Source organism: Cynocephalus volans, chromosome 1 (assembly GCF_027409185.1).
Source record: "Cynocephalus volans isolate mCynVol1 chromosome 1, mCynVol1.pri, whole genome shotgun sequence".
Classification (NCBI taxonomy): domain Eukaryota; kingdom Metazoa; phylum Chordata; class Mammalia; order Dermoptera; family Cynocephalidae; genus Cynocephalus; species Cynocephalus volans.
The window spans coordinates 267,024,243-267,051,376 of NC_084460.1; the positions used below are offsets into that span (position 1 = coordinate 267,024,243).

Here is a 27,134-nt window from a genome sequence, read left to right on the forward strand (position 1 = left end):
TATTTCAACTTACCTAAACTGAGAAGAGGCCTGAGAATCTGAGATTTGATATCACTTAGTTTTGAATAGAACCGTCTTTCTGTAGTGGCCAACTCGTGGAGACTGGCAATATACCCCATAATGTTTTTATCCACCAAGGCTAAATAGCTATTTTTTCCTGCTGTCACTGTGCTTATATAGCCAAGCTGAAACAGAGGAAATAAGAAGATTAAAGAAAAAATATAACTTATTAGTAGCAATTTGGTGTGCTGAAGCTGACTTGTATCTGTTCGCAAGAACCAACTGTTAAATATTCAGAAATTTTGCAAATGGGTTATTAAAATATTGATAGCTTGAAATTGGCCACAGTGAAAAATGCTACTAACACTACAGACCTTGGCTTGCTTATTTGTTTATTTATATGCCTTTTTTTAAGAGCTAGCCAATATATCACTGTTATGTACCAGGCTACTTCAAAAAGTTCGTGGAAAATTAGAATTGAAAGATAATACAAATCTTTCCATGAACTTTGTGAAATACCCTCATATATATATATATATATATATGGATCTATATATAACTATATACATTTACTTCCATTTATCTCCAAGATACCTTTTATTTCACACTGCAAGTGTTGGGAACCACAGACAACCTGGATATATAAAAATCCAAATGACAGGGATACATGTCTCTGGAAACTCTTTTGCATGAAATAAGATTAATGAGAGCAGAGAGGATATTTCTGCTGTGTATAAACATATCAGTGGTCTAAGAGTTAGCTTGCCTCCTAAAAGTAAAACATAAACGGATTTTCTTTAAAAGGGACTTGCTGACATTTACCCATGATACCACTGAATAAAACATTCAATATCTTTACTCACAAATCTTTATTAAACTAGGCAGGCAAGCTCCAGACCCAGTTGACTATTAACCTCTCATAGTAACTAAACACACACTAGAGTCTCGTCCCTTTCATCAGCCTATTTCATCCCTTATCTAGATCATGGAATCTTTCATGGAGAATGTGGCCAACAACTACACAAAGTCAATTAGCACACCTAAAATAACAGGCTATACATAGGTCAAGAGCCAAATCTTGGCCAATGTTGGCTTTAACAACACTGTATAGTCCCAATACATTCACAACTTACTCACCAGAAAAACAAACACAAAGACTAAAGAACAGTCCACAGGATATGTTATACAATAAGAATAAGAAATCCAGACTGTACTAGCTTTGAGGGCTAATTTCCCTGCAGCATGTCACTTTGAGGATGCAAGTTCCTGTAGTCAGGAAAAAAACCAGAAACAGGCTAATGGTTTAAGTTTATGAGAAAGAGAAAAAAAGTAGGAAAGCAGAGAAAAATTCAGATCTACAAATGAAAACAAGGGGATAAACAGTAGGCAATAAAATGAAACACTAAAAGAGGGGCAGCAGTGGGAAAGAGCACTGTTGGTGATCCGTCAGGTTTTTCATGGTCTGCCATGAGCCCCTCTCAGGCCCCTGCAATCTTCCTTCCTTCTTACAGTTAGAATTCATCTACTCTATTTCTATACTGATTCACCTCTGAGAGCTCCATGAATACCATCAGGAAACTTCCCTGTGAAATGTACTTTCCAATATTCCTACATGAGGGTGTCAATTCTACAAAATTTATAAAGTACATAGTATGAGGATACAGCAATCAATAAAGGAGCCTAAAATCCCTTCTCTCATGAATCTTACATTATAATAAGTGGGACTGAAAATAGACAAAATAAGTAAATTATGTGGCGTATTGGATGGTGATATGCACTATGGAGAGAATGAGGCAAGAAATAAAATAATAAGACAAGAAAAAAGAATAAGAGACAAGGAGTGAAGGGGAGTGGGAAGAGGTTTGCAATTTTAAATAAGTTAGTCAAAGGTATTTAAAGTAGTCAGTCATGCATACAAATAAAAATAAAAACAAAAGACTTCTTGTGTGTTATAGAATGTGGGCCTTAGGATCCAATTCCTGTTCACCTTACTACAGGAGAGAAGTACTGGAGTCTTAGTACCACTGTGATTCTCTGGAAGGTTGTTGCCTTCTGTAGGGTCTTGTCGGCCACTGTAATATAACCCAGGCTGGAAGTCTTCTGTATCCACCAAAAACAGGGAATAGTCCTGGCCTGCAGCTACACTCCAGACTCCATTTTCACTGCTTACCTGCAACGACAGAAATATATACTGTCTGTCCAAGATGAAAACAATCAGAGAACTTCAGATCCTCAGGAACTGAAATGTTACATTACTTAAACAGGCATGGTGCAAAGTCAGTCATATCTCAGAGGGCAAAATTCACCCAGCAATGTGCCTAATCAAATGCAGAACAGATGTAGGAGTAAGAAGTGTCTTATTCAGCTTTTAAATTTAGAACTGGAAACTGGACTGTTTTTAAAAAATCTGAAAAAATCAAGATTTAAAAAGGAAAAACCACAGATCTAATTTTTTATTGTTATTTTTGGAAGTCCCCACAAGACTTAGCCCGTATTACAATGAAAAGGCCCAGAAACTTCTAGGGCTCTACTCTAGAAGTAACAGCCAGGATATACATTTGTCCATCCATATTCAGTTGTTTGCACAAAAATCAAAGTAAAAAGAAAACAATCTAATATGGCTAAATTCCATTCTGGCCAACTAAACCCTTGGGTGCTAAAATTCCATTTTCCCACTTGGGACTCACTGCCTCCCTAATGTGACTTCACTGTGCCAATTCCCAGGATGCTGAAACAGGCATGACCCCTCAGAAGCCCATCTATATGGATCCCCTAGACCAGTGGTTCTCAAAGAGTGGTCTCTGCAGCAGAAGCAACAGCAGCAGTCAACTGGGAACATGTTAGAAATACAAACTCTCAGGCCCCAGAGCTACCAGCGGTGGGATCAAGAACTCTGGTTTAACAAGCCATCCAGGTGATTCTGATGTATGCAAATGTTTGAGAGGCACTGCCTTAAATCAGTGATTTTCAAACCTTAGGATTCCACATAGTGATTCAGCAGCAACCATGGAAAGGAAAGTGCAGGGCTCTGCTCACTGCCCCTATCCCCATCCCCCTACCATCCTTCAAATAAAGTAGTTCCACATTAATCTCTTTTATGTATGGGATTCCTCATAAGATTTCATTTGAAGAAAGTATACTACTATGAATACTATAGCCCCCAACCTCCAGACCCAGCTTCAGCCTTGACAACTAATAAAGAAAAAACCCCTAATCTATTTGACCTTTTGTGCCTAGATAGGCTCCAAATCCTATGTGTGTGTGTGAGTGTGAGAGAGAGAGAGAGAGAAAGAGAGAGAGAGAGAGAGTGTGTGTGTGTGTGTGTGTGTGTATCTCCACTACTTTATAGCTATCTTCTTCTGGCATGATACTATCTTCTCAAATTCAGGCTATCCAAATAACTGACTTCTCATTTGTTACACAAAAAATGAATTAAATTTTTCACAGGAAGAAAGAGTCTTCTTCTTAGTCTCTAATCAAACTAATTCAAATTTCACTCTGTCTCAACTTTTTCATTCTCTCAGACTAATTAAGAATGAGTTCAAAATGTTTTTCTCATCTTTCCTCAAAAAAATCATAAACCTGGTGCTGTAATTTTCATATGTATAGTTAAAGAGTTATGAAACTAAAACTCTATTCTCTCTTGTCTGACTTGAAAATATAAAAAAAGAAGTTTGATTTCCAGGCTCTCCATGTTCCCTTCCTTAGTATAGTTAAGTGCATTTTCTTTTTATTTTATTTTATTTTATTTTATTATTATTTTTTTAACTTTTATTTGTTAAGTGCATTTTCTACTTTATTCTAATAAACAAAACACAAGGAACAATGATTTGGTATATCTTTGTTTGTGATAAAATATCAGAAAACTGAATAGCTTACAACTGAAATATTTTATACTGAAAATATTTAAGATTGGAGCTAGAAGTAATAACTGTTCCCTAATGTTTTGTTGTCTTTTCTTCCCAATAAAATTAAGTTCACTAGAAGGAAAGGCAGTATGTAAAAGTCTTAGTGATGGATACACAGTGCACATTGAATATATGAATTATTGGAATACTTATTAACTGTAGTTTATATTTGAATCATGTTCCTGAAATTGAGGGAAATATCCTTTTTTAGTCTCTACTACTCTAGAGGGAGCATGTCTTGGGGTGGGGGAGATAGCAGAATCAAATTACAAAGGGGCTGGCCAGTTATCTCAGTTGATTAGAGTGTGGTGTTATAACAAGGATCCCAAACTGGCCAGCCACCACCAACAACAAAAAACATAAATTACATATGCACGAGCCTCATATTCCATTCTGTTATGCTCACTATGCACATTCTCCCCCAACCCCCAGCAAAAACCCCAAAACCCTTGTATAGGAAACTAATAATACGGATGAGAATTTGGTATTTCCTAAGGGTGTTGGGAAAGAAAGGAAAGCTGAGAAACACTGCTCTAGAATTGCACCAAAGGGACTAGAGGCTACCAATCTCTCAATAGCATTACATAAAATAAAACCAAGTCACATGATATTTTTAGCTTCGCTACAGAAGATGAAAAGGCTTCCAAAAAGTTTTTACTGCTGTATATGTCACAGGGGGGAAAAAAAACCCACACACAATAACATAATACCAGCAAATAACTTTATATAAAAGTCAAGCTGAAGTGGGAAGTCAAAGAGTAGACACTATTTGGTAAAGCTCAGAAAACATCACAAACCTAGAAACATTTGTCTTTTAAAAAAGCACTTTTTCATTTTTTACTTAAAAAAACACAAAATAACTACGAATATTCAATGAACAAGAGGCTAAGAAAAGAAATATTTTAAAAAGAATATTTAGCTTGAAAACAGGTGGCTGCATGTTTTTAAAAAATTTTTTAAAGAACATAAAAACAAGTCTAGGTTATAAACACAATTCCCCTAATTTTTTTAAAACAAGAAACAGAGAGGTATTAAAGTGTTATAGCTTAGAATTCTGGAATAAGTTGTTATAAAGTTCACAAAAGTACCTTTACAAGACGAGGAACTGTTGTTGGAAAATCAGAATGCCCAAGTTGACCAAAAGTATTGCTACCCCATGAGTAAACCTATTAGAAAACCACAGGAAAGTAGGTAAGAGCTGTGAAATTGATCTTCATGTTAATTCTGAACCTTTATAATAACATACACATATAATATATACCAATAATTACACATAAATTACTTATGTTAGTCTTTCACTCTTTAAAATAACAGATATTAAGAAAATTCATTTTAAACAAGACCAGAGATAATAGGCCAATAGAGTACATCAGAAGACAGAGTACAAGGGTTAACAATAAAAGTAGCTAACATTTTTCAGGGGCTTACTAACTGCCAGGCACTGTTCTCAATACTTTCCATGTATTAATCAATATTTAATTCTCATAACAATCCTTTAAAAAAAAAAAAAAAAACAGATAAGGAAACTGGCCAAGACATGTTAATTAATTTCCCCAAGGTCACAAATTTGTAAGTAGCAGAGCCAGGATTTAATCCCAGGAATTATCCTAGACTGCCTCTTACAAAGAAAGTGATGAAAAAATAAAAGTAAGTGCTATAAAGAAAAAGTAATCATGATTCCTTACTCTGTAGATAGGAGTACTATGGCATGACTAGAAAGCCTTTCATACATGAAGAGTCAGTGTAGGAGAAATACAAGTACCTATGTTCTACTATAGACAAAAGAAGACTAGATTACAATGACTGTTTAATGAAAATGTTTTTGTTTATTCTGATTATAAAAGTAATTCATGACCATTGTACAAGACTGTGACTGAACAAAAAAAAAAAAGAAAGAAAGAAAGTGAAAACCATTGATAAATCAACCACTTAAGAGACAACTACTATTTCTTTTTGGGAACATATATCCTTCCAAAAATATTAATGTATATTAGATATCACATATACATAAAAAGTGCAAAATGGGACCATACTATAAATGCCATTTTGCGACCTAATTTTTTTTTTTACTTAATGCTATGAATTGACATTTTTGTCATCAATAAGTATAGATTTACAACATCATTTTTAATAACTATATAGAACTCTACTGTAGGTATATTGCAGACAATAACCCACTAAATTATTAAATTCTTTTCAATTCTTTAATATTAGAAAAAATATATTAAAAATCCTTTAATATACATATTTGTGTATCTATCTATTTCCTTAAGACAAATTACTAGGCAGAGAACTGAGTCAATGAATATGCACATTCTGATTTTTGATACGCATCCACAGACTGTCTTCTAGCAATGTTCGATTTACATTCTCACCAGCATTACATGTACCTTTTTCCCACACCCTAACCAAGACTCAGTATTAAATTCAATCCTCGCTAATCTGATAGGTGAGAAAAATATTTTACTGTTGTTTTAACTTAAATTTGTTTACTAAATGATCATCTTTTCACTTGTTGCTGGTAATTTCTACTTCTTTTTGGAATACAAATACCCTTTGACAGTTTTTCTTTATATATATGAGTAGTAACACAATCACATATGTTGCAAATATTTTTTTCCCCAGTTTGTTATGTATCTATTGTTTGTGAGGTTTTCTTTTTTCTTTTTGTTTTTCTGTTCAAGACTACTAAATTATTATGTAGACAAATATATCTTTACTTTCCAATTTTCAGTTTTGCTGCTGTCTTTTTCTACTCCTAAGGTTATTGGAAAAATCACCTAAATTTGTTCTTATACATGTAAGGTTCTATTTTTTAACTACATCTTTAATGCATACAGAATTAGAATACATAAAGTCATCTTAGTTTTCTTCACAAATAAGAAGCCTGTGGTTCTGACAGCGTCAGCTGAATACCAGACTTATTTCCCCAACTGATTTGAAATACTCATTTTTATCATATCCTAAATTCTCACATATACTAAGGTCTAACTCTAGTCTGTAGGCATACTTCTGTTCCACTGATCTATTTGTAGTTTTATAATTCATTTTATAAGAGGAAATGTCACCCTTCCTTTCTGTTATTTTTCAAAATCTACCTGGCTCACCTATGTTTATTCTTTTAGAATTTTAGGATCATTTTTCAAATTGTAAATATTATATTATAATATTTTGAGGATTATACTGTATTTACACTGTACTGATTTAATGATTTAGAGAGAAATGACATTTTTGCAATGTTGACAGTTCTCATCCAAAAATAAAAATCTCCCTTTATTCTTGTTTTCTTTTATGATATTTTAGAAGAGTTTTAGAGTCTGTGTCATACGGGTTCTATGCACTTCCTATAAAGATTATTTCTATATCCTTAATACTTTTGCTATAGTTGTAAACAGCCTTTTCCCCAAGTATGTTTTCTATTTTGCTGTATGTATACAATAAAGCCAGTAATCTTTGTTTATTCTGTAACTGACAACCTTCATAATTTCTCATTTTTAAGTCTTTTGGATGGTTCGTCATGTTAATAACAATAAATTCTCCTTTTCTTTCCTAATATTAATACTTATATAGGTTACCTTAGTTTTTTTTTATTAGGTTAGGATGTGAAATTTAAAATAAAATATTTAAAGGGTTTAGAATCCTTACTGGCTTCATGAAAAGATAAAGGGTTTGGTGAAGAATCATTATCTGAATATATTTAACAATAAATTAAAATAATTTCTTTTCTTAGGAGGGTTTATGTATATATAGGCATGGTTTTAAGTAATGCTAGAGGTCACTTTCAGGTCCCATAATTTAAAAAAAAAAAAAGTCTTGTTTTCTTTTCTTGGTGTCTTACTATGGATTTCTTCATTAAAGAACAAATAAATAATCACAAATACCCTGGAAAATTTGGGGTTCTAATTTTAGATTAGTTTCTTTAGAAAGCTTCTTAATCAGGCAGACAAATGTTTAAATCCAAGCTCCACTATCACGTGTGACTTTAGACAAGTCACATAATTTCTCTTAACCTACTTTCCTCATCTGTAAAATGGAAAGAACACCACATAAAACACTGCAAAGACCAAGTAAGGTATTGCTGCCTGACACATAGCAGATACTCAATAAACAAAAGTCCGATCTTCTCATTTTGGCCTTCCAATGAAAATAAGATCAGCATTTAATAGTTTGACTCCTACCTGGGATTTCGCAGTAAGTGCAAGAGAATGGTAACCACCTGCCTCCAGATGGATTACTTCTTTACCATCCAGACATTTTACACACAATGGTTGAAGTCTTAAAAGAAAAACATACACATACACACAAACACAAAGTCAAAGTATTCTCAGCAAGAATCATGGCCTTTCTCAGATTATACAGTAAGTGCTTTCAAGTAAAAATAAATATTTCAAAAAAACACATTAAAATTAAAATAATGGATATATGTTCAATTTTTTCCTAAATATTATAAATAAGTTTTGGAAGGTTTTCTTTTAATCTTTGTCTATCAACATAAATTAACAACACAAATTCTGTTAAAAGAATCGTAAAACTACAAATGACTCATTATAGCAAAGAATATACTTAGGACACAATGAAATATGATCGTAGAGGGAAGTAAGGTAATTTAAAAAAAAAATTCCATAGTTGCCATCACTCTGCTAAGAATAGAGACATTTATATTAACTCACTGCTTTAGATAATCATTCCATTTACACACATACAAACTTCACAAATATCTAATTTGTTAAGGTCATAAGAGTTCTATTAAACAAAATGACAGTTTTTCTCTGATGTACATGAACAGACATAGTTTAATGTTTCGATTATAGTTATTTTGGTAGTGGCAGAGAAACATCCTTTGGATAAAAAAACCAGTTGGCTCTTTTTATAAGTTAAAAATTTGAACCATTCCAATGTTCCAACGAAATACCATCTTATCCCCAACATCCTTTTCTGTATTCCAAGATGAATACGCATCAAAGAAGATAGGGAAATGTGCACCATGGATACTTAAGTCCTTCATTGTTAAGAACAAACTTAAGACTAAGGTGACAACTTTTTATCAGAGTTAATGGTGCTTAATAATCTGGAGCTAGAAAGGTCCAGATTTCTTCTATGAGGAAATTGAGATTTAGAGACCTTCCCAGGAGAGAAGCTATAGTTTAAGCCAATTCCTGGCAGTAAATGCTGGGAGCACTCACCTGGGCAGAACATCGCCATGCCCCAGCTGCCCTTCCTTCCCTTTGCCCCAGCTCCACACCTCTGTTCTGAGAGAAGGCAGCAGCGCATCTGCTTCTCCACTGTATGTGGGGGTCAGAACCACTGTCCTCGTTTTCACCCGTGCAGCTTTTCTTAAGAGCCTGGGGGAAACTGAAAACAAACCACAGATGGGATGAAGGAGTGGGAAGCCATGGGGGAAGAGAAGATATCATTTTAATAAACTGAAGATTCTCAAAGAAATACACTATCACAAAATTTTTGAAGCTTATTCTATAGCTTCTCTGCAGAAAAGTGGAATTAACAGTCGAATGAGATTGGTAATTGCTCCCTACTACATTCTATCTTTCCACTATCTCCCCTGCAGAGTTTAATAGACACATTAGCTGCAGAACGCACTGCCATGTCCTCTAATTAAAAACCCTGTTTAAATTTGTTTAACCCAGCCCTGCTTCCAAACATTTGGCCACAGAATCCTTTTCTGTATAACATTTAGTGACATCCTATAAAACTTGTATTTTAAAAAATAGGCCAAACAAAATACTATACTAATGCTGACAAATATTTTTCACATTTTAAAGCAAAGTTAAAAGTTAAGGCTTTCCAAGCCAAATCCAAGGTCCAAATATATTATGAATAATTATAATAAAGGATTCATTGTAGATAGAAAATTTAAAAATTTTTTGGGTGGGAAAAAGATCATAAAAGGGAAGTATGAAAAAGCTTTTGTATTTTGCCTGAGTTTTTCAAAGTTTTTTATAGAAAAGTTAAATAACCTTTTAAAAGAATGCTGCCATCTTTTATAGTGTTCAAAATTATAACAAATACATAAACACTATATAAACAATGTTTGGTGCTAGTATAAGTTTTGAAGAAAATCATCAAGTGTTACTAAGTGTAGGCTTAGTCACTCAGTCATTACCTTGTGGGCCAAGAAAAATGATCATCATTGTCTAAAATCAACCTCTCTTCTGGTTCATGTGCCATTTGTATGCATACAGAGACTCAAACCTACTTGAAGTTTCCCTCAAGGATGCATTGCAGATAATTTTTAAAGAAAGAGAGAAAAAGAGTACATGTAGAATTTTTTTTAAGGATACTTCGGGTTACTAAGTAAAACTTAATCTCAGGATGTAACATTAAGTGGGACTGCATATTTCATATGGTCCAATGACATGACAAACATCAATATTCCACATTTGTGGTTCCAAGAGATCTCAAATATACCTATACTTAAAATGCTAAAGGACATTTAAGAATAAGAAAGTTTTGGCACAAGATTCTCTTTCAAACTTAGAACTCATGGGCTTTCTTACATAGATATATGATATTCAAACTAATCAGGACTAAGGGTTTTATTTGTATAGATGAAAATCTAGTGGCAACGAGAATTAGGAGGCAGAATAAGTGCTCAGTGGCATAAGACAGTGCAGTAAGCAGAACAAGCATAGGGAATGTGGCAGAGTAGAAAAGGTACATTTTAGTACAGTCTAGAATTCCTAACTGTGGAGATTTGCACAAAATGGTAGAAACTAGGGGTTGGTAAATTATAGCCCATGGGTCGAATAGGGCCCACCATTTTTGTAAATAAAGTTTTATTGGGCTATAGCCTTGTTCATTCATGAGTGTGTTGTTTATGGCTGCTTTTACATAACAGCAGCATAGTTGAGTAGTTGTCACAGAGACTGTATGGCCTGCAAACCATAAAATATTTCTCTCTGGCTCTTTCCAGAAAAAGTTTGCCAAGTCTTGGTCTAATCCAATGCTTCTCAAACTTTAATGTGCACACCAATCACCTGGGGGATCTTGTCGTAATGCATATTTTGATTCAATAAAGCTGGAGTGGAGCCTGAGATTCTGCATTTCTAACAAGACCCCAGATGATACTGAGGCTGCTGGTCAGCAGGCCACTTATGAGGAGCAAAAGTCTACATCGCTGAGATTGCTGAATGAATTAAGAAATGCAGAAAAATCAACTGTGTAATATTCTTAACCCTCCAACAACTTTATTGCAAATGGTTTCAGAAAATGAAGTTTTCTCTTACTGAAGCTTAAAAATTATCTCCTCCTTCGGGTCAAGCAGAGTAATTCCTCACTTATCCGGTGGTCACATCTGCAACCTCATCTATCAGGAGCATAGGTCCCAACAATTAGAAAATAAGAAGGTTACTTCTACATTCCAGAGCAATAAAATAAGACTCATAGTAAGGTTTACAAGCAGAAACAGAGACCAAGTGACATTTGAATATGTCAGCTTCAGTAATTAGGAAAGCTAATTTTTATAACATAGCCTGTGATGTCAGAAGCATCTTGGATCCACCAAGTCAATTTAAAAAACCTGGCTACTTCCTTACCTTGTGACAACAATCCAGGGAGGGAGAGTCTTCGACTGCCTCCCTCTGATTCTTCTTCTCTGATATCCACAAGACTTGAACTTTTCTTTCCTTGCATTGATTCCTGTTTAACCTGTTCTTCTCTGCTATCTTTCAGACTTTCTGGGCCTATGGAACTACCGCCCACCTGAGCTCCAGTTTCACAAGGAGCTGTGCTATAAAAGTTCATAACTTTCTTAAGAGACAAGGCACCAGCTTCATACGTAGCAGCCACTCTCACACCAACAGCAGATGCACAAGAGACCACCAGGCTGTTGAGGGCTGAGGTGCTTGTGGTTGGTGGGCTCTGAAGGTTAGAAACTGCTTCTTCTACAAGAGGCTAAAATGTACACACATAAAAAAAAGCATATAAAAATATAATCCTTTATACAACAAGCAATCAGTAAAAAGAAAGTTTAACATCCATCACTATTTGCATATAAGAATCTGAAAGGAAAGAAGGCCTCTTCATCTCCAACTTAAAGGTATCCCCTTCTGATCATGGAATTAACATAACATATGGAAATAAGTACTCAAAATACAGTTTCTTACTAAAAGTACTACCTTTTGTCTGGGTGTTATGTTTTTCCATGGTATTTAAAAATAAGCTCCAGCTGCTTTTATAAAATTAAGCAAAGTAAGGGGGTAGGAGGAAGGAAAGGTATGGAAAACATTGCCTCTAATACAAGGTGCACTGTGTCTGGATAAAAGGTTGAAAAAATGCAAGTTTTATTATCGATCACTTTCAGGAAAATTTACAGATTACTACTAAACAATGCAGAAAAAATCAGATTTTAAGAAAAGGCTTTTCCTAAAATGTTTTATAAATGGAAATGTAGATATAGCATATACAGGCAGAAAAAAATTCTGACCTATCATCCTCCAAATTATGTTCTGAAGTTCAAGTCCTTCTACTCTCTGGTGAATGAGTTATTTTCCATGATCCAGGGTCTAGACAAGCTACAGGATTACCTTTGCTCTCGCTACCATAGGGATGTCATAGGTTAATAATTAAACATTTGGAACCAATGTTCTTAGTGTGATTCATAGGTGTATTAGAAAATCGAACTAAAGTTTTCTAATACCTTATTAAAAAATCTGTTGAAACTTACTCTAAGCTGTCAAACACCATTGTTTACTAAAAAGGAAAGTAATTAAATGTACCTACCAAACACACAAAAAAAGCTTTTGGCTTATCAGCATAGGTTACACAGAAAAATTTGCTTCTGATTCTACACAAAGATCCCAAAGGGTTTATACACATTCCTTAATTTGTATAATTAACTGAATTAAAAACCAAACTAGTAAATTTTTTTTTTTTAACATTGACTTCTGAGCTGCGGAGTGCTGGTTGAGTTTGGCTGTTGGGAGCAACGCGAGTGAACGAGTAATCCAGAATGGCTATCTGATCTTTGTTGATAAGGAAAACAGAGAACCAAGCACCCACGTGGCTCCTAAGGATGGGCTAAAGCTGGGGTCTGGGCCTTCAGTCAAAGCCTTAGATGGGAAATCTCAGGTTTCAACACCATGTGTTGGCAAAATGTTCGATGCTCCACCAGCCTCACCTAAAACTGCTAGAAAGGCTTTGGGAACTGTCAACAGAGCTACAGAAAAGTCAGTAAAGACTAATTGACCCCTCAAACAAAAACAGCCAACCCTCTCTGCCAAAAACATGACTAAGACTGTTAAAGCAAAAAGCTCTGTTCCTGCCTCAGATGACACCTACCTAGAAATAGAAAAATTCCTTCTCTTCAATCCTCTAGATTTTGAAAGTTTTGATCTGCCCAAAGAGCACCAGATTCCACACCTCCCCTTGAATGGAGTGACTCTCAAGATCCTCGATGAGGACAGAGAACTCACAAAGCTGTTCCACCTGGGGCCCCCTTCACCTGTAAAGATGGCCCCTCAAGCCATGGGAGTCTAATCTGTTGCAGTCTCCTTCAAGCATTCTGTCGAGCCTGGATGTTGAATTGCCACCTGTTTGCTATGACATAGATACTTAAATTCCTTAGTGCTTTATAGTTTGTGTGTGTTTGTATTAATAAAGCATTTCTTTGTCAGAAAAAAAACAAAAACAAAAACAAAAACACATTGGCTTCTGATTTTCTTAAAGGATTCTGGTTCCTGGCGCCTAGCAGAGTGCCTGACATGTAATAGGTATGCAATACATTTTACTGAATTAAATACTGAGTTCAGAAGAGCTGCTTCTGTGCAGATGAGTAGTCTGTAACTAAAATAGTCAACAAAATATACAAATATACGATGTTAAAAAAAGATAAATACAAAGCCTATTACTTCTTTGGTGCTGTGGTTCTCACAATGGCTTGTTCAGAAGAACTAGTGTCACTATTTCCATCTTTATTTACAAAGGCTCATAACAGAAGGAGTGATGGTACTTAGGGGTGACTACTTTAGGGAGTTTTTACCATTAGGTAGAGGAAAGTCACAAAACTCTACCTTATATACCTAAAACCGTTGTTCCAACTAGCCCCTTCTACTTAATTATATTTAAGAATATAATAAGTAAATAAATAAACCAAAAAAAAAAAATAATAATAATACATGACCAGTAATTTTGATGAAAGACATAATTTTAGGAGTCCCAGTCAACCAAAAATATTTTGGTTTATTTCATGAAAGTGAGGGACTCTCAGTTATATCTGACCAGAAAGGAAAAAAGTTGTCCTAAATCACATAAATTCCTCAAGAATTAGTTGTATGATTGAGACATTATTTACAATGAATTAAATTTAATAAAAACACATGCTGCCAAAACTAGCATAAGAAACGAAAACTTTAAATGTTTAACAAAATAAGTCCAAAGGAAAATGAATTTCAATGATGGTAATATAATAATCAAATAAACTATATACAATAAACTTTTAATTTTAAATTTTAAAAATTAGAGGAATGACTTTTGGTAAAAGTCAAGCTTTTTTATAAGCGTGTACGGTCTAAGAATTTTCTACATACATTCTTGTTAAATTATTACATTTGTTTTGTTTAGATTTTTATAATACCTTTCTCCAAACAGCTTGTTCTTAATTTTTTTTTAAAAAAGTAAATATCCACAAGGTTTAGTGAACAGATTGTAAAATGAAGACTATTTCTAAAAATACCTCCATATTCTCATTCTGACAGAGTAAACAAGAGGATTAAAGAATCAAGTGGGTATGTGGCTTCAAAAACCTGAAAAAACCCAACATAAGGCAGTTCTTTTATTATTAGATGTTTTCGTTTTGTTTTATTTCCTTACCTTAGAGTTTTGGTAAAAGCAAAATTAAAAGGCTACACTAAGAGTAAAAAACAGAAATTATCCTTTTAGAACTATTTGTTTTAAGCAGGGAGATTCAAATTTTACTATATGCTATTGGTAAATAGCTTTTGTCTATTTTACCACATAGGACTTCTGGTCAAGATGGAGGAATAGACCGTCCCCAGCGTCACCCTCTCCCACAATCAACCAATTTACAACTATTAAAAAGCAACAACTGCCAAGGTGGTGCCGCTAGAGCTCAGGGTAAGAGAAGGAGAGGCCTATGGAGTTCATGAAGGCAGAAGCCACGATGAGAGAAAGAAAGGATTACTCCAACCACTCCAAGCCCCAGCCACTTCAAGGCTGGCCCTGGTGAGCACAAGGAGCAAGAGCTGGCAAAAGCCACTGCTGTGCCCTTCGTATGAAGTTGCTCAGAGGCTTCAGGGGAGAAGAGGTCCTTGGTGGCCCCCAGGCCAGCTAGACCACTAATAGGGTTCCTGTGGACACACATAAGAGGGGCCACAGAAAACTGAAAAAAGGAGCCACTCAGAGACAGGTGAGTCATCACAAGGGACTGGCACAGGGTCCGTCCTATGAGAAGTGTTTAGAATGCGGGACAGGGGGTGGGTGGAGATGGGTCCACCAGGGGAACACTGGGGCACAGCATAGACAGCTGATCTGCCCTTCAATCAGCGCAGGACCACTCAGGGGAGACTGATCAGGTGTATAGAACTGCAGGGGTGCAGTTTGCTGAAAAGACTCAGGCCCAGACCACTTTGCACATAATGCAGGTGTACCAGGCCTCACAAGACCTGGAAGTGCTTACATGGTCAACAATTAAAACCTGGGCTGCACAAAAAGCCTTCCCTGGAAAATCAGCAGCAAAGCAGCAATTTAGTTCAACCACAGGGCTCAAGTGCTGGTTCCCTTAGGAAGTTCCCCCATTTTAGAAGTAACCAAAGGACAACAAATTAGTTCAAGTGCAGAGTTTAAGTGGTGGGAACAGTGAATAATCCAAAATAGAACTGAAAGAAAAAAAAAAAAACCCAGAGATCAGGGACAAACTTCTGATATTAATCAGTAAAGGTCTAACACCACCAAAGAACACCTATAAAACCTAGAAGAACTGGAAACTCCCTGGGCTCCCAAGCCAGGTTGGGGGGAGGGCCAAGGGCCCCAGCTACGCCCCGCCACAACATCCACACCCAGCACAGCGACAACCACCCAGCAGCCACTGGAAGCACCTCAAGCTCCTGAGCCAGGGTGGTGGAAGGCCAAGGGCCTCAGTCACACGCCGCCCACAATGTCTGCATCCAGCCCAGTGATGACCAAGCCACCACTGAAAGACCCCTGGGCTTTCCAGTTGGAATGAGGGTGGTGCCACAGGCCTCAATCACAAGCCCCCTTCCGCCTCTTCCCACCCTATTCTTCTCCCCCTTCCCCCTCCCCCTCCCTGCCAAATGCTCTGCAACATCTCAGAATGTAAAAAAATAATAATAAAGTTAAAAATAAATAAATAAGTACTTTGCCACACATTTTCAAATGAGAATAGTTTAAATAAGATGTAGAAAACATTAACCTTCCTTCCCCAAATAAAGCCCAGGGAGGACTACAGCTATAACTGGGCGAAAAAAAAACAAAAACAAAAACAAAAAACTACGTTACGTAATGCCTGTAAGTTTTAAGTCTGCCTACAATTCAAGGATCACACAGCAACCTTCCCTGTTAAAGAAGAAAAGGACTTTTCTCTACAGAACCCTGAAAAGTGGTACAAACAGTTCAGAAGAATCTTGGCGAATATATAGTCATATTAGATTAAACTATTCAGGAGCCCACCAAAAGTCATTATCTTAGCCATGGGGGGAAAAGGACTAGCAAGAAAAAAAAAATGGTATTTTCCAACTTACAAAACAAGCCCAGCATGACACCTTTCAACATCATAAAGGGCCAGAACCTGAATATAAAGAGTGATTTTAAATTAATCTAGGTTCTTTCCTTTTCTAGGCTTACCTGATAAAACAATTATAGTCAAACTCAAAAAAATAAAAGATGCTACCAAGCCTTAAGCATTTTAAAGTTTCTAAAGAAAAGCTCATATATTTCAACTCCAGAAATACCTTTACATTATAAAATTTACCAGTACCTGAGATGGCATCGGCTTTTCACCGTTCTCTGAGTCCTCTCTTATTGAATGATCTGACAGTTTCTGCAAGTATTCATTTACTGCCTGGGTGTCAGGGTATGATGGTGTGTTTCTGGCAGAAGAAATTTCACTTCTTCCCATGATGTTTTGTTGGGAAGAAATGGCATCACCACTCGTGGTCTGAACACTTCCCACATTCAGTTCAGTAGCAATGGGCAGATCATTCTCTACAAGAGAGTTCTCAAATACTTCTCCCTGGCGGTCAAGGGTTTCAATGGAGGGGCTGATGGCAGTGCTGGCAGGGTTTTCTGCCTGGGATTCTGAAAGTGTCACACCTAATGGGCAACAATGACTGTCAGATATAATCACATGGTCTTCTTTGTCGGTCATAGTAATTAAGAGCTGGCTGCACTGGTTGCATCTTTCAGGGACTGGCTTCAGATCCTGAGAAGGGAGGCATTGTACAAGCGCTAAGCTGTGGAAGGCACCACAGGCAACTTGTAGCACCACTCGCCCAGCAAGATGTTCTACCTTTTGCGGCTTTGTCACTGGGAAGGTAGTGGTAATGAGACCCAACTGACAACCGGTACCCCATGCCCAAATCTCTCTGCTTATCGACAATGCCAGGGTGTGTTCCTCGCCACATGCCAACTGCAAAATTCTGACTGCTAACAAAGGACTGGTCTCAGAATCAGAAATGCTGACAGGATTCGGTTCTGGCACATACTGCTGGTTAGCTACTGCACACTGGCCAGCAGAATTCTCCCCCCACATGTACACCACACCACTTTCTGTCACTGCTCCATTGTGGAAACTTCCTGTGGCCACAGTAACAACATATTGTCCAACCAGGGCATTTTCTAGAATGGGGCTGTTTGGACAAATTTCTGCTGGTTCTCTTTTCCAGGGAAGGGTCCCAAAGCTGTAGACTTCACCATCTGAAGATTAAACAAAAAAAGGAGAAGCTTGGTGAATTAACCAGATATTTTACCAGCTAACTTTTAGTCCCCTCTAGATTTAACAAAATAGGATTTTTTTCAAGTTTTCAAAAGCACAGTTATAGAGATTTGGTTCAATATACTGTGTTTCACATGTATTCATCTTTTAACAAATAACATCTTTTGACATTCTGCACTGCAGTGAGGATTTCTACAAATTGCAGGAGGCTGCTTTCAAATGAAGGCAGCTTGATCTTACAAACTCCTAGCACTGATCCCCTTCTAACAGCTATCATCATAGACTATTACAGAAGCAGATTCCAAGGTTCAAAGACAAAATAATAACCATGTTAAGACAAAATAAGCAGAAGATAAAACAGACACATTTACTAATATCTAGAATATTTACTACTAAATAAGTCAGAGCAGCGGAAAATTATGTAATGGTATAAAAATATTAGAGATTGATTTTGGTCAAAACTAAGAAATTAGCTTTATGCCTCTAGGTTATACAGAAAGCACCAGTGTTAACAAGACCTGGCTGCCTTCATGTTGTATATCATGTTATGTATAATTTTTAAATGTTTTATATAATATTGTATAAATATATATAATATTGTGTGAACTAGATACTAGATAGCCTTTCTGAGGTAAAGTTTGTTTAAAAAGCAAACCATCACAACAAAACAAAGCAAAAACAAATAAACCTGTCAGAATGACTGGTTAGCTTTAGAATTAAAATGAAAGGCACTAGTGAGCTGGGTGCATGAATGATGATCTTATTTGTATACAGGTATGCTACCAAGTCTTAATTTTACTGGAGTATTATGGGAGTTTGTGAGCATGTACGTAGGATCTGTGCTGGCTAAAAATTCAAACAGAACAAAGACTTGGCCAAGAGTGTTAAAAAACATTGAACAAAAGCCCACTATCCCTTCTTTTCCATATGACCAGAGACTTAATGCATTTTTTAAATTAATAAAGAAGTAAGTACTATTGTTTCCCGGCAAGGCAGCAATTGAGTTGATGATGGAAAAACCTCAAACTTTATCTCTGACCTGTTATACATGGCAGATATACGTATACATCAAATTAACGCATCACAACATCTATGTAAGGAAGAACACAATGGTGGCTTGAGGGAAGATATGTGCTTTTATTAGGGAATTTACAGTTTAGGTAAAGAGTACTGAGAAAACAAGCTCACTGGTTAAGTAAGATCTTTTAAAATTTTTCCCAAGTGATAGAACAACACATTTGCAAAAGCTCACCAACTCTTTCAATTGATATGATTCCACCAGAGAGAGCAATATTGTAAAGAAATGAACATCTAGCCACCCTCACCATTTTGAAAACCTAGAGCACATCAAAAATAGTAAATCAATGAAGTATCCTCATTGAATTATGAGCTAATGGTGAAATTTAATAGAGACAAAGAAGCTTGAAAATTTCTAGCATTCAATCAAATACCATTTCTTCACCTGGAAAAAAGATAGCACTGGAATCTTTGTGCCACTTCAAACTTGTGTAAGATGGGATTTTTTGCAACTTTGACACTTAATACCAGCATACTGCTTAAGCATGAGCAATGACAGGCTCTTTATATATTTTTAAAAACTTTTCCCTCAGTTGTCCCAGCCACATAGTTATGATCCTAGATGTTAATGATACCGTGTTCATGAAGGGTTTCCAAAAATCTCACTAAAGGTTTCCAAATATTTTAATGAAGATACTCTAAATATCTTATCGAATATAACAATAACAGAATTCCACTTATATATATATATATGCTTGAGAACTGTGTGTGTATATATATTTTATATATGTACACACACACACACACACACGCACACTTTCAATGGTGGCTGGCTGGTACAGGGATCTGAACCCTTGACCTTGGTTTTACAACACTGCACTCTAACCAACTGAGCTAACCAGCCAGCCCCAAGAACTATATATTTTGAAGCCCATAGGGCAGGTATTTATTATAGTTCACATTTTAAAAATAAGGCTTTTTCTAAAGTCTTAAATAATATATGTGAGATATACATACATGTTTTTGTCCACAGTTCCTAGCTCATAACTCCCATAGCCCTTGTTCCTTTGTTGTAATGTTGGAATGCATCAGGCCTCAGAAAACAGAGTCTATCTCTCTGTTTCTGGTCCTTTTCCTGCCCTCCTTTCACCTACTCCTTTTCTTCCCCCAGGCAGGAAATTCTCTGATCTATCTTATTTGACTGTAGGTTATAAGACTCCCATTCTAGAACGGGTCCTGGAGGAAGGAATGCTGCACAGAGAGGCCTTGCTGGATTTCCCCACCCCATTTGTCAATGTTAGATCATACTCTTTTTGTCCAATCACATTTCTGCATGATTGTCCAGGCTTCAATCGTGCCTCCTGTAATGAAGCTCCCATTAAAATCCAAGAGCACAGGGTTTGGAAACTTCTGGACAGCTGAATTCATCCACGTGCCAGGAGCATGGTGCATCCCAGCTCCTGTGCCCATGACCCTTCCAGACCTTACCCAATGTATCTCTTCATCTGGCTGTTTTATTTGTATCCTTTAAAATATTTATTTGTATCCTTTAAAATATCCTTTCTAATAAACCAGTAAATGTAAGTAAATCTTTTCCTGAGTTCTGTGAACTGCTCTAGCAAATTAACTGAACCTAAAGAGGAAGGAGGGGATTGTGGGAACTCCAATTGATAGTTGACTGATCAAAAGTTCCAGGGGCCTGAACTTGCAACTAGTATCTGAAGTGGGGGCAGTCTTGGGGGCTGAGCCCCTAACCTGTGGGATCTGATGCTATCTTCAGGTAGACAGTGTCAGAATAGATTTGAATTGGAGGACAGCCAGCTGGTGTCCACTGTAGAACCAATTGCTTGCTTAGTGTGTGGGGAGAAACCCCTATGCATCTGGTGTCAGAAGCATGTTGTGAGAGTACAGTGGGAGAAAATGAGTGTGCTTTTTCCACTCAACATAATAATTTATATTATTATAACAAAAGTGATATAATAATAAAGAGATTAGAAAGAAATCCATGTTTACCCCTTAAAACCACCATGGCCAGATTTAAGCTTTGTTTCCTAAAATCTACCTTCCCTTAGCTCCTAGAAGGAAAATACCAAAGCATTATTTAATACTTAATAAGTGCTTACAGAGCAGAAATTTATAAAGTAGTGAAGTCAATGGCAGTCTTGGCCCAAACTAAATTTGCCATGACTGAGTTGATAAACTGCCATCAAGATTAAAGGCAATTCTCCATATAAATTATAGGATATGTTTCTATCTTTTATAGATTCATAGATTTTATAGTAGGCTCTTGTAAGTTGCTATTTATGCCTAAGAAAAATTATACTGAACAATAATTCCTTGAACTTGTTAAGATAATTGAACAGATATGATGTTGATGAGGGGGAGCAGTAGGGAGAAGGAGGAGGTGAAAAGGAGGAAGTGGTAAAGGGACACAAAATAAAATTTTTTAAAAATTTGTAAAATTATACTGAGACAGTATAGCCAAGTGGCTTAAAAAGCAGGCTTTGAGAAATCAGACTGAGTTCCAATTCTGACACTTTAATAGCTGTGTGTGGTTGGGAAAAGTACAAGGGTACTTCAAAACATTGGTGGAAAATAGAATTAAAAGATAATATGAATCTTTCCATGAACTTTTTGAAGTACCCTCATATTTAACCTCCCTGACCTTCAGTTTCCATATCTGTGAATAATAATAGTAGCTGCCTCATAGGCTGGTGGTGAAGATTCAGTGGAAAGTGCTTAGTGTAGTGCCTGGCCCACAACTGTTTAATAAACATTAGCTACTATTGGCATTATTATTCAGATACATTTAATGAACAAAAGTTATAACAAAAGAGTCTCTGACTAGGTAACCTTCTTAATAAGTTAATTTTTCACATATTTGTTTTCTTCTAGTTAATGATATATCTTAAATTTAAAAACTAATCTGATTTCTGATAAAGGAAGCAAGAACATATTTTGAAAACAAAAAGTTTAAGCTCCAGCAAAGTCCGTTAAGAACCCCTAGTATCCAATAACTCTCTTACTTGATCTTACACACTCAGGCATTTGTTAGCATTTCAATTAGGATTCGTTAAGCCATTCTTTTCAATACCTTCAGTCAGAAGAACTCCATGTTTCACTCCAAGGGCTGCTTGAAGAACAGTCTTTCCTCCCCAGCCTGACAATCTTTCTGGTGTTACCGAAAAGGATCCTGCCTGCCAGATATGGACCAGGCCTCTTTCTTTGGATCCTTCTGCTTCTGTTGGGCTATAAACATTAAGAAAAATCACTTAATTGTTCCTACAATTCAGAATTGTATCTTTTGTTCATAATACTTTTCATGAGTTTGTACCTTTTACCAACACATGGATGACTGGGTCAGACAGTTTAACCAGATAGTTTAACTAGCACCTATTTTACGTTTTAGTTATGACATAAGAGCCAAGATAAAACAACTATTTACATAAACGGCTGCAGGGTAATCTAAACCCATAAATTACTTATCTCTTATTCAAGAAGCAAACAAAACCCGGTCTACTTTTGGAAGTTTTATGATTCGGTAGCATGAAATTACAAGATTCTAATTTCTCAATACATTAAATCCTTGTTTAGATATTAAAGTTATAACCTGCCCCTGTCTGATTTTAAAATTTAGTTTATAACTGCTAAAAAGTATTTGATAACAAAGATATGAGGAACAGAAATCCATATTTCACTTTATGAAGAGTTTAAAGCTATGACTGCCATTTTACATTTTTAGGAATCAAATCTATAACAGATACCAGTAAATCCTTCATATTTTACTCATGTTCTAGCCTAAGAATTCTACTCATCTGATAACTTTGGTTCAAAGAATACAAAACACAAAACTGCATATTAACAACTATATCCTATCTCCCTTTTAAGAAAAGGGCACATTAAGACACTACGTTTCCTTTACATAAAATTTTCCTATGTGCCACTACTGAAGGTATATTTTTTCATTTTATTTTTTCTACAACACTAATGCCAAAATTTTAATGAGGTACAAAAATTTTTTTGAATACCTAGAAATTTATCTACTTTTGCTAAATAATATTCCCTTAAATTGTAATTGGGCATAACCATGGTACTATGGAAGGGAAACCACAAATTTAACCTTCCTTTTAAATGTCTACAATGACTAGTTTTTTAAGGATGAAAGGTGATTATAATTAGTAAGCCTATGCCAAGCTATTTACCCGCCTGTAATCCTGCCTACTAGGCCAATTGTTGGGCTAGGGCTGGGTCTGGAACTCACAGACCCCCCAAGCCTTTTCACAGACTGGGTTGCAAACCCTTCACACCCCAGGCTGGGTCCCCAGACCCCTCACACGCAAGGCTGGGTCACCAGACCCCTCACATGCAGGTCTATGAGCTAGGTAACTGGCGAACAGGTCCTTGGAAAGTGTAGGTTGGAAAGCATGGCCCTGTGGAGCAGGCCAGCCAAACCATGGCACCGCACATGCGTACTAACTCCACCCCACACACAATTTGCTTACAAAGACTGTGCCACACTCCCCCCAACTGGACAGGCAGGCGAGGGGGCCTGATTGAATTATCCTATTTTCCCAACAGCCTACTTCTGAAAATTTGAAGTTATTTGTAAGAAAAAATGGCTACAAGAGCTTTAAAATGATGAAATGAAGACTTTTTTGCCTCTTTATAAGCATGAGAAACCAGCAATAAAGCTTATCATTAATCAGCTTTATTCTAATATCTTACTCTCTTTACCAATCAAATACCAATGTCACTATTCCTGCTTAACAACCATTGGTAAGAAAATTAAACTGAAGAGAAACTACACATATGTGGAATTGTTTGTTGTGTCTTTCTAGAAAGATAAGAGAGGTGGAAGAAATGGTTTTACCTTCTCTTCTTTGAGTCCATCAGTTAGTGGGAGCACTCCATCACAAAATCATTTCCTCTTTACAAAAGGTATATCAAGACCTACATGGTAAAACACAGATAAGCACAACAAGCTTTAAAAGAATACTTGGCTATTTTATCCCTCAGATTAAAAAAAAAGGCAGCCCTCTAACAAGTGCACATTCACTAGGCAATAAATATGCAGTGAAACTATTTAAACTATTTCATATCCCGCCTGCCAAAGTCAAATATCTAGACTGAGCCTGCCCACTGAGCTTATAAAAATGTCTGTTAACTGTCACATGTAATGTTAAAAGAAAAGAACACTTACAATTAAGCTGCACTTTTTCAGGCAACAGATTTTTTTGTTTTTTATTTAAAGGGGGAAGTTCAATTTGAAAAATCAATGTGTTAAATACAAAAATTACCTATACATTAAAGTTACTTTTCAAATGCTTCTGAAACAAATGAAGACTTAAATACCAATTAACTGAGAAAGATTTCCTAAAATCTCTTCAGTAACATATCAGATTCAAGTAGTTTTAATTTACATTTTTCAGTAATAGAAAAATTACATCATGAAAATAGAAAGTTTTCCATTTATTGGAACTAGTAGTATTTTCCCCAAGTCAATTCAAGATCACATGCCTCATAATCAAAAGGGCTAGAAGAAAGAAGTTTGAAATTTAAATTAGCTGTTTTGAAATCCAGCACTCAATAGAAAAGAGCTGTATGAAAGTTACTAGTATGGCACAAATATCAAGACCCTTCAGTTTAGAAACTCAATGTTTAATACGATAAGAGATTGAAAAATAAACAAAGGCTGAATGCATTTCAAGACAGAAATTCATATTTTTAAGGGTACCAAAACTCATGAAAATAAAAGCAATGAGGTCTTATTTGTGTAAACCATAAAAATACTGAGGCCAAATTTGTGATTTTTCTGCAAAAGGACAGTGCATGGTTAGTCACTGTGCTCCGGAAACAGCCCATACCAGCAGGAGTGATCTAGGATCCATCTGTTTTCTCCAGGTTGCCTGTGAATTCTTACCATTTCCCATCTGTATATCTGGAGGAAATTACTTTCTACCTAATGCTTATTTTAGAAAAATTTTGAATCATTTCAAGTTGGATGACAGATATTATGTAACCAAACAATATACTGAATAAATTTAATAAAAAGTATTTAATAAATACAACTATTAAGTGCTACTATGTTTTGTGAGTGATAGTAACTAACTTTTAGTACAATGTACAGTTCATGGGTACAGAGAAATTCGGGAGCCAGATCTAATCTGTGCTTATCTATCAGAGATCACTGTGCTCTTGATTAAATTTCAACAATATCCAGCAGAAGCCAGAGAACTCTGAGAAGACGTGGAAATGCACAAGCACACCTCACTTCACACAATTGACTCAGTGTATGTAAACTGAATTTTGTCCTACTGACTGACAATCCAAAATGCTGACAATATTTTGGTAAAGGGAACAAAGCAGTCAACCTTTATTCTCTCTCTCTTTTTTATTTTTTCTGACCAGTAAGGGGATCGTAACCCTCGGCACGGTGTGGCCTGCACCACGCTCAGCCAGTGAGAGCACTGGCCATCCCTATATAGGATCCAAACCCGCGGCCTCGGCGCTACCAGCACTGCACTCTCCCGAGTGAGCCACGGGCAGCCCAACCTTTATTCTCTCTTAGTATCATATTTTTAAATACAGAGTTTTCTTAAAGATGACTACTTCTCACTTTGTATTTTTTATCACCACTACTCATTTTTTAAAACCTAAATAGAATTAAAAACTCTACAAACTTTTTTGCAACTTTCTTTTTTTACTTACTATACATGGTGGGCAGAATAATAGTCCCCAAACATGTCCAGGTCCTAATGTCCAGAATCTGCGAATACATTAAGTTACATGGTACTAATCACCTGACTTTAAGATAGGGAGATTATCCTGGTTATCCAAGTGGACCCAATGTAATCATAAGAGTCCTTAAAAGTGAAAGAGGGAATAAAAAATAAATTACAAAAAGAAAAAAAAGGGGGAAATCACACACACCAAAAAAAGTGGAAGAGGGAGGCAGGAGAGTCAAAGAAAGACATCGTGATGATGGAAGCAGGGTTAGAGAGATGCTACATTGCTGACTTTGAAAATCAGAGAAGGTAACCATAAGCCAAGGAATGTGGGTAGTACCTAGAAACCAGAAAAGGCAAGGCAAAGAATCCTCTCCTAGAGCCTCCAGAAAAAAGCAACCATGCAGACACCTTGATTTTAGCCTTGACCTGTATCAAACTTTTAACCTAGAGAACTCCAAGATAATGTATTTGTGTTATTTTTAAGCCACTAAGCTTGTAGCCATTTATTACAGCATCAATATTTACAAATCTATCTCATTTTGTTCTAATGGTGTTTAATATGTTTTTGGGGGGGCTGGAGGTTTTTAGGGTGGCTGGCTGGTACGGGGGATCCGAATCCTTGACCTTGATGTTATCAACACCATGCTCTAACCAACTGAACCTACCCGCCAGCGTTTAATACGTTTGACTTCTTCAAATAAGACATGTCTGCCTGAAATTCAAATAGGGCAGTAAGAAAAAGAGAAATGACTGCTCAGGAAACATAAATAAAAAGGAATATTGCAGCTAAATGTGTGAAGTATATATTATAAAATTTTGCCCTTACATACTTAAATAACGGTAGTAATTTACCAACATCATTTAATCTAGCATTCTTTCTCAATTACGTATATTCATGCAGAAAAAGAAAATAACCCCCAAATTTTTGTTTTTCTAATATTTTTATGATTGTCTCTCCAGGAAATCTGTAAGGTTTGCCTCAACCATTCAAACAGCATTTAAACTTCCTTATGCTCTTTCATTGCTTTATACTTTTAATTGTTATAAAACTGCCTAATCGTGTGGCTTACTCTACATTCCTTTGGGGAGGCAGGATTCCTGTAGCCTGCTGCATTTTTTTCTATTCTGGTAACTTTCCTCCATACACCAGTACTATGTTAACTAGCTCTGATAAAGAAGCTGTGTGATGTTGTATAAACAGCACCTATTTGGAGTCAGAAAAAGTGGGGTACTCTCTTGTCTTGCATGGCCTCTCCACAGATAAATGGTATCTCTGTAAAATGAGCAAACTAGACTCTAGCATTCCCTCCAGCTATTAAGTTCTATGAGCCTCAGAACAAAGCTGGATTCCCTTTAAAGTACCATAAGAAACAACAATCACAATAATACACTGAACTTTCAGAAGGAGAGAGCAGAACTATGGTTACTAGAGGTGGGAAAAAGGTAGGGGGAAGAGATTAGCAAGAAATTGGTTAATGGACATGAAGAATGATTACATTTCGTAATGGTGAATATGCCAATTATACTGATTTGATCATCACATATTGTAAACAA

General features: G+C 36.2%; 1 protein-coding gene and 1 pseudogene across 6 annotated transcripts in view; one reads left to right on the plus strand and one right to left on the minus strand.

Moving 5' to 3' along the window:
* ALS2 (alsin Rho guanine nucleotide exchange factor ALS2) overlaps positions 1-27,134 on the minus strand; it is a 71,927-nt gene that overhangs the window by 37,508 nt on the left and 7,285 nt on the right. For 5 of the 6 annotated variants that reach the window (XM_063092388.1, XM_063092409.1, XM_063092418.1 and 2 more), the window contains 9 exons: positions 23,723-23,802; positions 21,947-22,101; positions 16,879-17,816; positions 11,462-11,819; positions 9,092-9,260; positions 8,087-8,183; positions 4,997-5,074; positions 1,988-2,170; positions 14-185 (listed from right to left, as the gene is read on the minus strand). In XM_063092388.1, coding sequence (XP_062948458.1) covers positions 14-185; positions 1,988-2,170; positions 4,997-5,074; positions 8,087-8,183; positions 9,092-9,260; positions 11,462-11,819; positions 16,879-17,816; positions 21,947-22,101; positions 23,723-23,742 — 2,170 coding nt within the window. In that variant the 5' untranslated portion in view covers positions 23,743-23,802. Of the gene's footprint in view, positions 1-13; positions 186-1,987; positions 2,171-4,996; positions 5,075-8,086; positions 8,184-9,091; positions 9,261-11,461; positions 11,820-16,878; positions 17,817-21,946; positions 22,102-23,722; positions 23,803-25,560; positions 25,594-27,134 lie in introns of those variants that run through there. The other variant, XM_063092404.1, reaches the window with a different exon arrangement.
* Positions 12,419-13,504, plus strand: LOC134388972 (securin-like; annotated as a pseudogene).